This window comes from Nerophis lumbriciformis, linkage group LG01, assembly GCF_033978685.3.
Source record: "Nerophis lumbriciformis linkage group LG01, RoL_Nlum_v2.1, whole genome shotgun sequence".
Taxonomy (NCBI): domain Eukaryota; kingdom Metazoa; phylum Chordata; class Actinopteri; order Syngnathiformes; family Syngnathidae; genus Nerophis; species Nerophis lumbriciformis.
Genome location: NC_084548.2, coordinates 39,058,280 through 39,072,013, shown reverse-complemented (window position 1 = coordinate 39,072,013; position 13,734 = coordinate 39,058,280). Strand labels below are relative to the sequence as shown.

Sequence of the window (13,734 nt, the reverse complement as noted above, 5' to 3'; positions counted from 1 at the left end):
AGGCAGGCGATCTGTGGCCGCAAGGTGGTCGGTGCCTGCCGTGGCGGTAATCCCAGAACCCGCTGGTAGACACCAGCCATGGGGGATGCAGTCAAGCAGAAGAAGGAACCCTTTTGGGTCCTTTTGGCTCATGGGAAGGCAGCGAACACATACCGACAGACCAAGCAGTATGCGGCTTTGGCAGTTGCAGAGACAAAATCTCAGAGATGGGAGGAGGTCGGAGAAGCCAAGGAGAACGACTTCCGTACGGCTTCGAAGCGATTCCGGACCATCATCCAGCACCTCAGGAAGGGGAAGCAGTGCACTGTCAACACCATGTATGGTGGGGACTTTGTACTGCTGATGTCGATTGGAGATGTTGTGGATCGGTGGAGGGAATAATTCGAAAACTTTCTTAATCCCACCTACACATCTTCCAATGAGAAAGCAGTGCCTGGGGACTCTGTGGTGGGCTCTCCGATTTCTGAGGCTGAGGTTGCCGAGGTAGTTAGGAAGCTCCTCGGTCGCAGGGCCTCAGGGGTGGATGAGATCTGTCCGGAATTCCTTAAGGCCCTGGATGCTGTGGGGCTGTCGTGGTTGAAAAGGCTCTGCAGCATTGCGTGGACATTGGGGTGGTGCCTCTATATTGGCAGACTGGAGTGGTGGTTCCTTTATTCAAAAAGGGGAGTGGTGGGGCAGGGGTGTGTTCCAACTATCGTGGGAGCACACTACTCAGCCTTCCTGGTTAGGTCTATTCAGGTGTACTGGAGAGGAGACTACGCCAGATAGTCGAAGCAGTGTGGTTTTTGTCCTGGTCGTTGAACTGTGGACCAGCTCTATATTGGGGGACGGCGTGGCGAAGTTGGTAGAGTGGCTGTGCCAGCAATCGGAGGGTTGCTGGTTACTGGGCTTCAATCCCCACCTTCTACCATCCTAGTCACGTCCGTTGTGTCCTTGGGCAAGACACTTCACCCCTTGCTCCTGATGGCTGCTGGTTAGCGCCTTGCATGGCAGCTCCCGCCATCAGTGTGTGAATGGGTGAATGTGGAAAATACTTTCAAAAGCGCTTTGAGTACCTTGAAGGTAGAAAAGCGCTATACAAGTATAACCCATTTATCATTTATCATTTATTATTATTCTCTTTATTGTTTTTATTGTGTTGTTTATCCAACAGTTTTTGTTGAGGACATCCATCCATCCATCCATCCATCTTCTTTCGCTTATCCGAGGTCGGGTCGCGGGGGTAGCAGCCTAAGTAGGGAAGCCAAGACTTCCCTCTCCCCAGCCACTTTGTCCAGCTCTTCCCGAAGGATCCCGAGGCGTTCCCAGGCCAGCCGGGAGACATAGTCTTCCCAACGTGTCCTGGGTCTTCCCCGTGGCCTCTTACCGTTCAGACATGCCCTAAACACCTCCCTTGGGAGGCATTCGGCTGGCATCCTGACCAGATGCCCGAACCACCTCATCTGGCTCCTTCGATGTGGAGGAGTAGCGGCTTTACTTTGAGCTCCTCCCGGATGGCAGAGCTTCTCACCCTATCTCTAAGAGAGAGCCTCGCCACCCGGCGGAGGAAACTAATTTCGGCCGCTTGTACCCGTGATCGTGTCCTTTCGGTCATAACCCAAAGCTCATGACCATAGGTGAGGATGGGAAGGTAGATCGACCGGTAAATTGAGAGCTTTGCCCCCCGGCTCAGCTCCTTCTTCACCACAATGGATCGATACAGCTCTCTGAGGTACTTGAACTCCTCCACTTGGGGCAGGGTCTCCTCCCCAACCCGGAGATGGCACTCCACCCTTTTCCGGGTGAGAACCATGGACTCGGACTTGGAGGTGCTGATTCTCATCCCAGTCGTTTCACACTCGGCTGTGAACCGATCCAGTGAGAGTTGAAGATCCTGGCCAGATGAAGCCATCAGGACCACATCATCTGCAAAAAGCAGAGACCTAATCCTGGAGCTACCAAACCGGATCCCCTCAACGCCCTGACTGCGCCGAGAAATTCTGTTCATAAAAGTTATGAACAGAATCGGTGACAATGGGCAGCCTGGTCGTGGAACTGTGGACCAGCTCTATACTCTCGGCAGGGTCCTTGAGGGTGCATGGGAGTTTGCCCAACCAGTCTACATGTGCTTTGTGGACTTGGAGAAGGCATTCGACCGTGTCCCTTGGGAAGTCCTGTGGGGAGTGCTCAGAGAGTATGGGGTATCGGACTGTCTGATTGTGGCGGTCCGCTCTCTGTACAATCAGTGTCAGAGCTTGGTCCGCATTGCCGGCAGTAAGTCGGACACGTTTCCAGTGAGGGTTGGACTCCGCCAAGGCTGCCCTTTGTCACCGATTTTTGAGGACAATCGAACGCAATTTCCTTCTACAAACACATCACTGATGCTATGTTTGAATGACACTAAATAATCTGAATATGAATCTGAATCATCACCAAAGGCTTTCAATGCCTGCTCTGTCATCCACAAGTTGCTGACATTCTCTGTTATATGTCTAGTGCTTGAAAGGTGTCCGTCCATCTTAAACATATGTTTATGTTCCATAACATTTACTCCCATACGTCAGGAACATTTGTGAATGGTTGAAAGTCATATATAGCGGTAACATTTGTTGGTAAATAAGAGACGATGAGGGATTATCATCACACATCAACATCTCTAACATGTAAATGCTGCCTCTTTGCTAGATCAGCATTACAAATGAAAATATGTTTTAATTGCCTTACCTAGATAAATTAAGTTTATATACAAAATAATGTAAACTGTAATAGTTTATATATTACATTACCCAGAAGGAAGTAGATCTGAGCTATGCAGGTAGGACAACAATTGTGCTGTTTGAGCAATATAGAGTTGATATATTGTTACATGTTGCTGTCCCTGCTTTGCCTACACAAGAAATTAATCGATCGATTGGCAAAAAGATTGCAGATCGTCTAAAATGTGCGCGTAAGCTGCAGGTTTTGGACAAAGTTGTCAAAATTAGCGGGGATCGGTAAAATGTGCGTACATTGGTACGATCGCGACATTGCGAAATCCGTGAGGGACTGTTTAATGTGAATGAAAATGATGGCTGAAGGTAATGGAAACATATCTCATATTGCATTGTGGTAAGGCTGCCTCTTAGAGCTGTGTCTGTGGGTTTTGAGAATGTGTACATACATTTTTGTAACATGATATTTACACTCCTGTCAGACAGTTCTAAAAATTGGAAGGGTTAGAAATAGCAATAGTAATAATACAACGTTTGAATAGTCAATAACATTTTAGTGAGAAATGGATGCCTGTATATACAAATGCCTGGAAGAATGCATCGGGGATATATCTGCCAGAAAGTTTTATGAAACAAAGGCTTCCACACTCCTCTTTAAAGACAGTGCTGATTAAACTGTCAAAAAGCTAATAAAATATGCATGTACGCATGTGCCATGTTGGCCAAGGACTGTTACTTGACCTGCTCGGCCTATTGTTATTAAGTAGCTCTGCACAAGTGAATTGATTCATCAAATTTGAGACATTTTCCATCATGTGCAGTGAGGGGAAGCGCATATAACCAATGTTCCCTCTAATTAACAAACGCAAAAACTCCCTGAGCATTTAATAGAGCACGTGAGCAACATCAGACGTGCACACTGTGGTCATACCAGCATCACACCTGTCCCAAACCTGACTAAATAACAAGTTAAATGTTTTATTATAATATTCAAATGACAGTAGCCATTTTCATGAGATTATAAGTGATTTGGTCGACTCAAAATGAAAATAACAAAAATATAGTGTTTTTCATGAGCTATGTAGTAATTTACGTCTGGGTGGGCATCGTACTTTGGGAATAATTTGTACCCCTTTCACAGATCACATTTAGCTCCCCTTAAAACATTCTCATGTTGCATAATAAATTGTAAGCATGGAATAAAGTGTACATTCTTGTAACGTTCTGTTTGTAAAATATATTTTTATTAGTGGCGACTTGTCCAGGGTGTACCCCGCCTTCTGCCCGATTGTAGCTGAGATAGGCTCCAGCGCCCCCCGCGACCCCAAAGGGAATAAGCGGTAGAAAATGGATGGGATGGATAGCATGTCAATGGCTATAAGTGCCATGACTGCGTGTGTTGGTGTAAGTGAGAGAGAGCAAGAGGTTGCTGTTAATATAACAGATGACTGTGCGTTGGTTATGGACTGGTTTGTAAGGCAGAAAATGACCCTGAGTTTTTCCAGAAATACTTTTTTTTACAAATATTTTTGGTGTGTTTACGGCCGAATACAAACAGTTTTACTCAATAATGTGATTGATGGAATTCCTGTCCTCTTTAAAGTGTCCCGATCAGATGTTACAATAATTGAACAGCGTTGACGAACGTTGATTTATTTGTTAGGGATGCTTGTTGTCACTTGTCACTCACAGAGTTGCATTGCAAAATCCGACAGAACTAATAGGTATGTGTTTTTTTTTTTAAAGTTTATAGTTCATATTGGATTTTAATTTTGCACAGCATAGATTTGCTGAGCGCGCACTTTGGAGGGAACGTTGCATACAACACAAAACTATGAGGCAAAGACATGTTATATTCATTGGGGCCTTCAACAGGATGTAGCATGTTTTTGAGTTTAACTTCCTAATTGTGTGGAAGGGACAACGCCACTATTTAAGTGAATTCATCTTCAATGTGAATGACAAAACACTTGTGATTGATAAAGTGTTTTGGGGGATGTTGGAATATGCAACCTTGAGGCAGGGATTGATGTAGGTATGCAAGCACTAAAAGCAAGGTGAATAATAACATGCGCCTGCTCATAGTCTCATTTAGAACAGGGGTTCTTAACCTTTTTTACCTTAGGGCCCACATTTTCAACTACAAAGGGCCCCAGAGCCCACTCACATTTTAACACTGAATTAGTAATCCTACTCTTGATTTTAAATTGTATATAATAATTATATCTAACCTACTTACAGTTTGCAACCATGTCAAATTATATCAGACCGTTAATCACAAAGTGTTCATTTTGCACATAGACCTTTGACTTCGGTCAGGCTGATTGGAAAAATAAATACTAACCAAATAAACTGCAGGGACTCATAAATAACTGACAAAAAAAATTCCTTTTTTTTTTTAAATTATGTAGTGCTAAAACAATTAAACTAAATTAATAATAAATACATTTCTCCACTAAACTGTCAATTTAAGAGAAAATGAGAATACCGTGTCACCATTATAGTTAAGAAACTTCTCTACGACTTTAGCTCCAGACTTCTTCTGTTTGTCTGATATTGTCATCACTGCCACAATTGGTGGAAAAGTGTATTACAACTGAGTACCTCTGAGGCCCATACGAAGCACAGCTGAGAAACAGATATTTTTTGGTGTCTCTCTAGGGGGCGCTTGCGACCCAACAATGGGCCCTATGGTAAAGAACACTGATTTAGAACAGGATGCACACACACACACACACACACACACACACACACACACACACACACACACACACACACACACACACACACACACACACACACACACACACACACACACACACACACATATATGGCTTACTTACAGAGACATTGGCTTTAGCAGGTGATGGGATGGTTTCTCATTGACATGGTAGAGTGGCAATGGGTCAAATCCACCAATAAAATCAACTGAAAACAAAGTATTGAACATAAAATGAATAAAAAGACGGACAAAGAGTGCATATAAATAACACAACTAGAATGGTATGAAAACAGGGTGGGCATGGAAAACAAAACATGCTGCGTTTATTTTTAGATTCAGAGAAAACAGGAAAAAAGAAAAAGAAAAAACAATAAAAGTGTTTTTATTTTTAATCTGTGCTTTGCTTTGAGCCCCAGAGAGCAAGGAAACAGGTGGAAGCTGCCCTCTTGTCAAAATAGTCTTGGCATTTTTACCGCTCACACACAGAGGTGACCTTGGCTTCACCCGCACGCCAAACACACCGCCGATAGCTCACTTTATTTCCTCACTTAAGAGGTTAGACGAGAGACGAGGGGGAGACAAGCAAGCAGGGGGTGTGCCACAACAGACGGAAAATTGCTGCTGATTGTGTGGTCGATCCTGAGAGATGTTTTCTAGATTTAGGAGAAGCTTCTGAGGTGTTGTTCAGACACAAAGGCACAGAGGGGGGAACATGGAAGTCACGCTTTGTGGTTTGACTGACAGAAGAAACACGTCAAAGGTGTGCGTATAAAAGATCCTGCTTGTCCAGAAGTTGGAAGACTCCGCACACACAACATGGAAAGAACAACTGATACTAGCGATAGTCTGATTCAAATGGCGGCTTTCGCTCTCTGGGATAAAATCAGGGCGACATCCTGCAAACCAAACACTGATGGTGGAAAATGACACAGGACCACCCTGGAAACTAATGTAAGGCCAGATCAGGTCCATCCTGATAAGAGGAGGCAGTGGTGGTCTGCTGAATACTGATAGGTTTTCAGGATATGGGCAGGGAGTCTCTTGGGGGGCTGCAAGGGGGTCTGGCCCGTTCCTCTGCTCCTGTCCTTTTTCCTGTCACTTTCACTTTTGTCTAAGACAGTCACAGAATCAATTGGATTGGAACAATTTGGAACTCAATCAAAATATTACGGAGTGTGACAATATATTGTCGATAAAAAAACAGTTTAACAGAGAAAATGATCTTGTTTTCAATTGTGTGCACACACAGAAGAAGTGATAAGCATGTAGGTCACTCGTGGAGGACTCTGTAGTGAGGCGCTGCAAACACATTATGTTTGCACTGCAGTAGACCAAATCGGATTTTTTCAAAATCAATTTTGTTTTCAGCTGACTGTTTTGATTACAATTAAAATGGGATCTTTATCAGACTCCACAAAACATGCACAGGCCCCAAATACGGCCCCAATGTGACCTTGATGTCACTTGCATGCGTAGTTCAATAAAGTGAAAACAAAGACCAGATTCCGTAAATGAACAAGGAAGTCGCTACTACTACTACAAAATACATTACAAGTCGCCACACCTTAAAAATGTGGGGGTTTTTTCACATGAAAATACATAAAAGTAATATACCGTATTTTTCGGACTATAAGTCGACGTTTTTTTCATAGTTTGGCCGTGGGTGCGGCGTATACTCCGGAGCGACTTATGTGTGAAATGATTAACACATTACCGTAAAATATTAAATAATATTATTTATCTCATTCGCGTGAGCAACAAAGCAAATGGCAGCCATCGTCACACACACGTCAGCAATCGTAACTCACACGCCAACCAATAAGAATTCGACGGGGGCGGCTCATGGCAGAAGTGCATTGTGGGTTTTGGAATGCTAACTGTTATATGCTATATGCTACTGCCGGAGCTATTAAAATGGATCACGTCAACATTGGCGGTAACTTATAAAAACTGAGAAGGACTGAACTAAAATGGCACCGAAAAGGAAATCATATACTGCAGATTACAAGCTGGACGTAGTGAAATATGCACCAGAAAACAGTGATCGAGCAGCAGAAAGAATGGACGCTAGCGGCGCAAACCAGGAGCGACACCGAGGAGGAAGATTTCATTGGATTTAGCGATCAGGAGTGACAGATTGTTTGGTAAACGTATAGCATGTTCTATATGTTATAGTTATTTGAATGACTCTTGCCATGATGTGTTGCGTTAACATACCAGGCACGTTCTCAGTTGGTTATTCTCAAATGTCTATCCTTGGTGTTGGATTTTATCAAATAAATTTCCCCCAAAAATGCGACTTATATGCGACGTATATGTTTTTTTCTTCTTTATTGTGCATTTTCGGCCGGTGCGACGTATACTCCGGAGCGACTTATAGTCCGAAAAATACGGTAATGTTTAATTGGATATAGTATATTATTGTATAAAGTGTAATATATTTGACTCACTTATGTAAACAACTTACGCAATGTACGTAAGATGAAAGCAAATACGCCGCAGTGTCAATCCCGGTCTTTCAACAATTTCTATTTCTTCGGAATCAAAATATATATTTATATATCACATATAGCCTATTATTTGCGCACTATTGACTAGTGATTCACCGAAAATTCGGCAGTTGAACAAAGATACGCACAATAACATCATGGTGTGACATGCAATGACCTAATTGCTGGTAAAAACAGCTGTATTTTATGAAGCTCTTGTACCAAGCGCCACGTGTGCACGTGTACACAATGTTTTGACCGGGTGAATGTTTAGGTCATGTTTATGAAGTGGATTTTCGACCAAATCTGGAAAAAAATACAGATGATGTTTTTCTTTAAGATATATAATTAACGGTGTACTTTTTCGAAAGGTAAATTATTTATGATACTTTTGGAAAGAGTGGGGCGTGGTTTCATTTGCAATTTGGAATGCCACCACAAAAAAAAGAGGTTATAAAAATGACTGTGGAGAAAAACCTACACAAAATTTTGCATATCCGATAAATATTATCTGGACCACAAGAAAGTGTTTTAAATGTACATTAATATCATTATAGTTCCTCGTTGTCTGCATCTCCAGTCAAACATAGCACAAATTCTGACTTATATCATATTATTGTTCATCATAGACTCAATCTTTGAAATACATAATACATATAATTGATGTTATTGTTCGTAATTAAGGATAATTAGCAACATTAACAGAATGCTGTTGGTAAAAAAAATACAGTACCATTAGGGTAGACTTGTTGGTGTTTGGATGTAAATTTAGTGCAGCTCTTCCTTAATTATACAATTACATTACACCAACAATTTCAAACTGGGCCTATTCAATTTTCCCTATTGTGAAAGAGAAACATTTCGCTATTGAAGTAAAAACATAACCGTAAAAACCGTTGGAACATTCATAACTTGCGGACAACTTACCACACACTCGTCATCCAACTACCAAAGCCTCCAGTTACACAGTTCAGCTGTGGAAGATTTATGTGTAGATGTGACTCAGCACATATAGAGCAGATATATAATTAGCAGACATGCTAAAGCGAGCTTATCCCAGCGCGAGACGTCTAACTCTACTGTATGACCTACTTTACAAAGAGGATTTTCCCCACCGCTCGCGTTGATGGTGTGTCTGCGAGTCACTGATAAGTCAGTGTTAAGATTCACAACGCAACACCGACAATGTCAGCCGCATGCCCAGCTTAACACACATAGGTCAGTTTAAGCTATGTTGGTCAATGATGCTTATTAACTGACCGATAGTGTCTTTTTGCTTTTTTGCTTATGTTCACATATGTGTGTGATACACGAGCTTACACTGTAAAAAGTATTTCAGTGGAATTGTCCATTCTACTTTATTTTTAAAAGTATATTTATTCCAATAAATCAATTTATTTTTATTTTTAGAGTCCATCCATCCATCCATTTTCTACCGCTTATTCCCTTTTGGGGTCGCGGGGGGCGCTGGAGCCTATCTCAGCTACAATCGGGCGGAAGGCGGGGTACACCCTGGACAAGTCGCCACCTCATCGCAGGGCGATGAGGTGGCGACTGAGGTGGATAGAGTTTTTGAGTTATCTCTAAGTAAAAAGTGTGAATATTTTCGTAACTTAATTTTTTATGTGATAAAATTAATTTTATTGGACTTCCAACATAAATTGATTTAGCAAAACTCAGTTCAAAGGTTTATATCAGACCTAAAACGTCAGGACCCGCCCACCTGCATGCGGCTGTGGAAGAACAAGCCCAGACACGTTTCTTCACGGAGAACAAGGAAAACACTTTACCGAACTCATGTAAGTAACAATTTATATTGTTAAGTCAGTATTTGCCAGGATTTAAATGTATACATTTTCAAAAGCATGGTTCAATGTTATATTTAGTTTACTACTTTTCCCGCCGACCGCCATTTCGAATGTGGTCTTACCTCCAACAGCTCATTAACTTCAACCAAACATTGTTTATAGCTGTGAAGTTTATAATTAGCGTTTTCTTTGCGTGGTAGTTTAATATTTTATTCTTCAGTTTATAAGCAGCCACATTAAAGCTGCTTCACTAGCTTGCATTCATAGTTGCTAGCAGCTAGCTAGGTACACTTGACAGAGCTATCTGAAGCCCCTCAGACCTGCTGTCCATGCACACTCCTAGGCAAAACGCTACTCTTGTAAGAATAACACTCATTGTGTAAGTCTCAATCTCAACATTCCCCCCCCCAAAAAAAAAATCTCACCAGTAGTCACCATTTAAAGGGTACATTTTCAAATTTTTCTTCCGTGGGGGCATGCCCCTAGACCCCCCTACTGTTGCTAGGTTACCAACTTAGACCACCGTGGCTACAAAAAAATCTAGAGGAAATACTGCAAATGAGTATATTAGGGTGTAAAAAAAAAACGATATAAAGGGCTTTCACCAGGCTTATATATCCAAGAGGTTAGACATGAACCATAACTTGTCTTTTTTGTTCTCTCTCTCCAATGACAGATGGCATTGCCCTGTAAGTTGTGCAGCACTGTTGTACCAACCAAGAGTGACATTTTAAAGCATTACAGACTGCAACATGGGACCTTTGGACACAGCCATTCCTTGCCTTGCATTCATGTAGGTTGCCCATGCTCTTATACATCCCTTCGCTCTCATCTGTCAAGATGCTAGACTTCTCCTCTCTGACACCACCGCCAGAGAGTCTAGCTCCACTCCCACCACGTTACTGGCCTTCTCTATCAACTTGTCCAGTCTGTTTGCGTCCCTCGCTCTCAGCCCGCTGCCCCAGCAGGCCACGGCGTACAAGAAGGCGCCTGCCACCACCGACTCGTAGAATATATTTTATTCTATTCTATTCTATTATCATTCTATTTTTCCTGACCAAGTTTCCATTGTGACTTGGACATGACATACTAGACTCACTTTTTGCCTGAAAATGTATACTAATACCCTTAATATCAGTAACGGTCAACATTTGCTGTTTTACAGATTAATGAAGCGGAATCAACATTTATGTCCCAACTGGACAGGTACACGCCAAAGCTCCTGGAGCTCTTCAGTGCAAAAGAAGGAGTGACTGCAGCGCATCAAGAACTTGTTGATGGAACTGATACAGGTGGGTTAAAAGTGGTTTAAAAGTTTAAACTGAATTTGTAATCATGCTCTAATAACGGTATCACAGATTTGGAGTAAAATTGCCAACAAAATTCATTTATTTATTATTATTCTCTTAACTCTGGGACCCAAGTGCCTCTGCAGTGAAGAAGAGAGATGTAACTGTGAGATGCCTCATAGAGTACATGGGAGAGAGTGGACAGGAGCTAATCTCTGACTACTGTAAGTATTGTTTAAAAGCAGGTTTGGATCAGTCTGATGTACAAGCTTAAATTGGGTTTACTTTTATGTGAACTGACTGAACCAGTAGTTGTCAGGTGGAGGTCGAGCATGCAGCTAGTTGGCAAGAGCCCCAGGATAGCCAATTAGCATAGCACCACAGAGTGATGCCTTTCTGTCTTGTGTTTCTGTTTGCCCTAAAAAAACAATGCAAACAAAAAATACTCCCCTTAAACAAGCATTAAAACATTTACTCTACATATATATATATATATATATATATATATATAACATATTACTGTTTGTTTGTTTGTTTGTTTTAATTTCTGGTGGTTCTATTCAGGTTTTTTATATGCAAATTAGAAATGCCAATAAAAAACATGTGGCTGGAAATACATCTATTGTACCACGTTTAATGTACAAGATCTCAAATTAGAATTCAAAAGTTTTCAAAATGGTCTTCACAAAAGTAATCATTATCTGAATTAAATCACACAATTTATATTACTGTAAATATGAAATTAGATGTTTGTGTTTTTAATTACTGTTTTTGTATCTCAAAGGGAACTGCAGAGACCGCTGTTCATGAGGACCTGGAAATGAAGAATATGAGCATCTACATCTGTCGTGAGCCAAATGCAGTAGGAATCATCATTGAGGGAGTACCAGTCCTTACTCATCTTGGAAACCTGGTCAAAGCATGCTGCCTACTTCTGGGGTTGACATATGCACTTAATCTTGAGTACCCATCCAAACTTTCCAAAACATTTGAGGTGTTTCAAAGACTTTTTGTGGGACTTGACACACTGCGCCCAAAACCAACCCCCAAATTCATGACTCTCAAAAACAAGCTTCTAGCTTAGGCAGTGAGCCATGACTGTCAGCTTGCACTTTTGAACAGCTATTTTCTTGTGTCTGTTCAAAATCATTATACATTGTTCATTGAGTGGAATTCTTCAGAATGTTGTAACGGTTTGTCCTGTTCAGGTTTTATACAAAGCTCCAGGTCATCGTTTCTGGTGTGTAAATTAAGTTTTTTTATGTTTTATACACACTAAATTGCCCTACTGTGAAGCTCCAGCTGGTCAGAAGGAGGGATCTGTGAGTTGTTTAAGTTAAAATGTTTCAAAATATACACACTGAAAGACACTACAGTGAAGGTGTTCTGCTTGTGAATTGTTACAGAAGTACAGATAATCTTAATGTAAAATTGTTTTAGCAAGAAACTGTACTGTGAATGTTCTAAGTAAAACTTGAGATGCTGAGGTCATGCATTCTTTTATGCACTAAATACTGATGTTCTTGACTGTTAATACTGTCCAGCTTATTGACAGGTTTGGATATGGCTTGTGAAAATGTTTTAATATGTATACGGTTAAAAAAAAGAAAACTACTGTGAAGGTGTTCTATACAGCACTTTAAAAAGTTGAGGTCATGCATTCTTGTATAATATGGATGTTGACTGTTCATACTGTCCAGCTCATTGCCACTGTTTTTATATGGTAATGATTTAATAAAGGTTGGAATTTGATATGTCTTGATTTTTTTATTATTATTCTAAGTAATTATTTTAAGCAGTTTCCATTTTCAAAACAAAGAAAGGGTAAGTTGGTCAAAATTAATAAAATTGAGTACAAAAATTATTTTTTCATTTAAATGTTACTTATTTTAATTAAGTCTTGTGTGTTTAATATGCTGATGTTTTTTTTACATTGATTTTACTCAATTTCTTGGCTTTTTCTGTAAACGCAACTTAATCTTTTTGCATAAATCGAAATGCATATTATTAAGTTCTACTTACTCAAAATACCAATTAGTTGACTAAACTAACAAAAATTGCTTGGAAAATGTTGCCTTATTTTTATTGAGTTAGATCTAGGCAACAGTTTTTACAGTGTAGGCACATAAATCTCTACTCATTCAGCTCCTTAGAGAGTGCCCAGCATGAGAGCACACTCTTGTCTGTCTTTTGTTATTTGCAAATGTCCCATCTTTTCTTGGGTTAGACTTAGATTTAGACAAACTTTATTGATCCACAAATGAAATTGTTCCTAAAAAATTTTAATTAAAAAAAATATATAAACATTAAAAAAAAAAGTTTGTTCCTCCATATTTTGCTCTCTCGACACCCTTAACTCTGACAAACCTAAGTCAAGGTAAAAGCAAAACAAACTGCAAGTAAGAGAATGGATAGAACTTTCCTCCAGAAGGTCTTATCTTTGTCCATGTGATGATGTCAGATGAAACAAAAATTTAGCTGTTTGGCCACAATACCCAGCAATATGTTTGGAGGAGAAAAGGTGAGGCCTTTAATCCCAGGAATACCATTCCCACTGTCAAGCATGGTGGTGGTAGTATTATGCTCTGGGCCTGTTTTGCTGCCAATAGAACTGGTGCTTTACAGAGAGTAAATGGGACAATGAAAAAGGAGGATTACCTCAAATTTCTTCAGGACAACCTAAAATCATCAGCCCGGAGGTTGGGTCTTGGGCGCAGTTTGGTGTTCCAACAGGAC

At 40.8% G+C, this 13,734-nt stretch overlaps 1 protein-coding gene and 1 long non-coding RNA gene across 4 annotated transcripts in view; one reads left to right on the top strand and one right to left on the bottom strand.

Moving 5' to 3' along the window:
- nkain4 (sodium/potassium transporting ATPase interacting 4) overlaps nucleotides 1-13,734 on the bottom strand; it is a 107,804-nt gene that overhangs the window by 9,670 nt on the left and 84,400 nt on the right. The window contains exon 6 of one of the 3 annotated variants that reach the window (XM_061981004.1): nucleotides 5,534-5,618. The exons of the other annotated variants lie outside the window; for them this stretch is intronic. Within the exon in view, the coding sequence (XP_061836988.1) occupies nucleotides 5,534-5,618 (85 nt within the window). The remainder of the gene's footprint in view (nucleotides 1-5,533; nucleotides 5,619-13,734) is intronic. 3 annotated transcript variants of the gene reach the window in all.
- Nucleotides 11,126-12,750, top strand: LOC133613624 (uncharacterized). The gene is made up of 2 exons (XR_009816473.1): nucleotides 11,126-11,222; nucleotides 11,783-12,750. It is a non-coding gene; the product is annotated as an uncharacterized lncRNA (long non-coding RNA).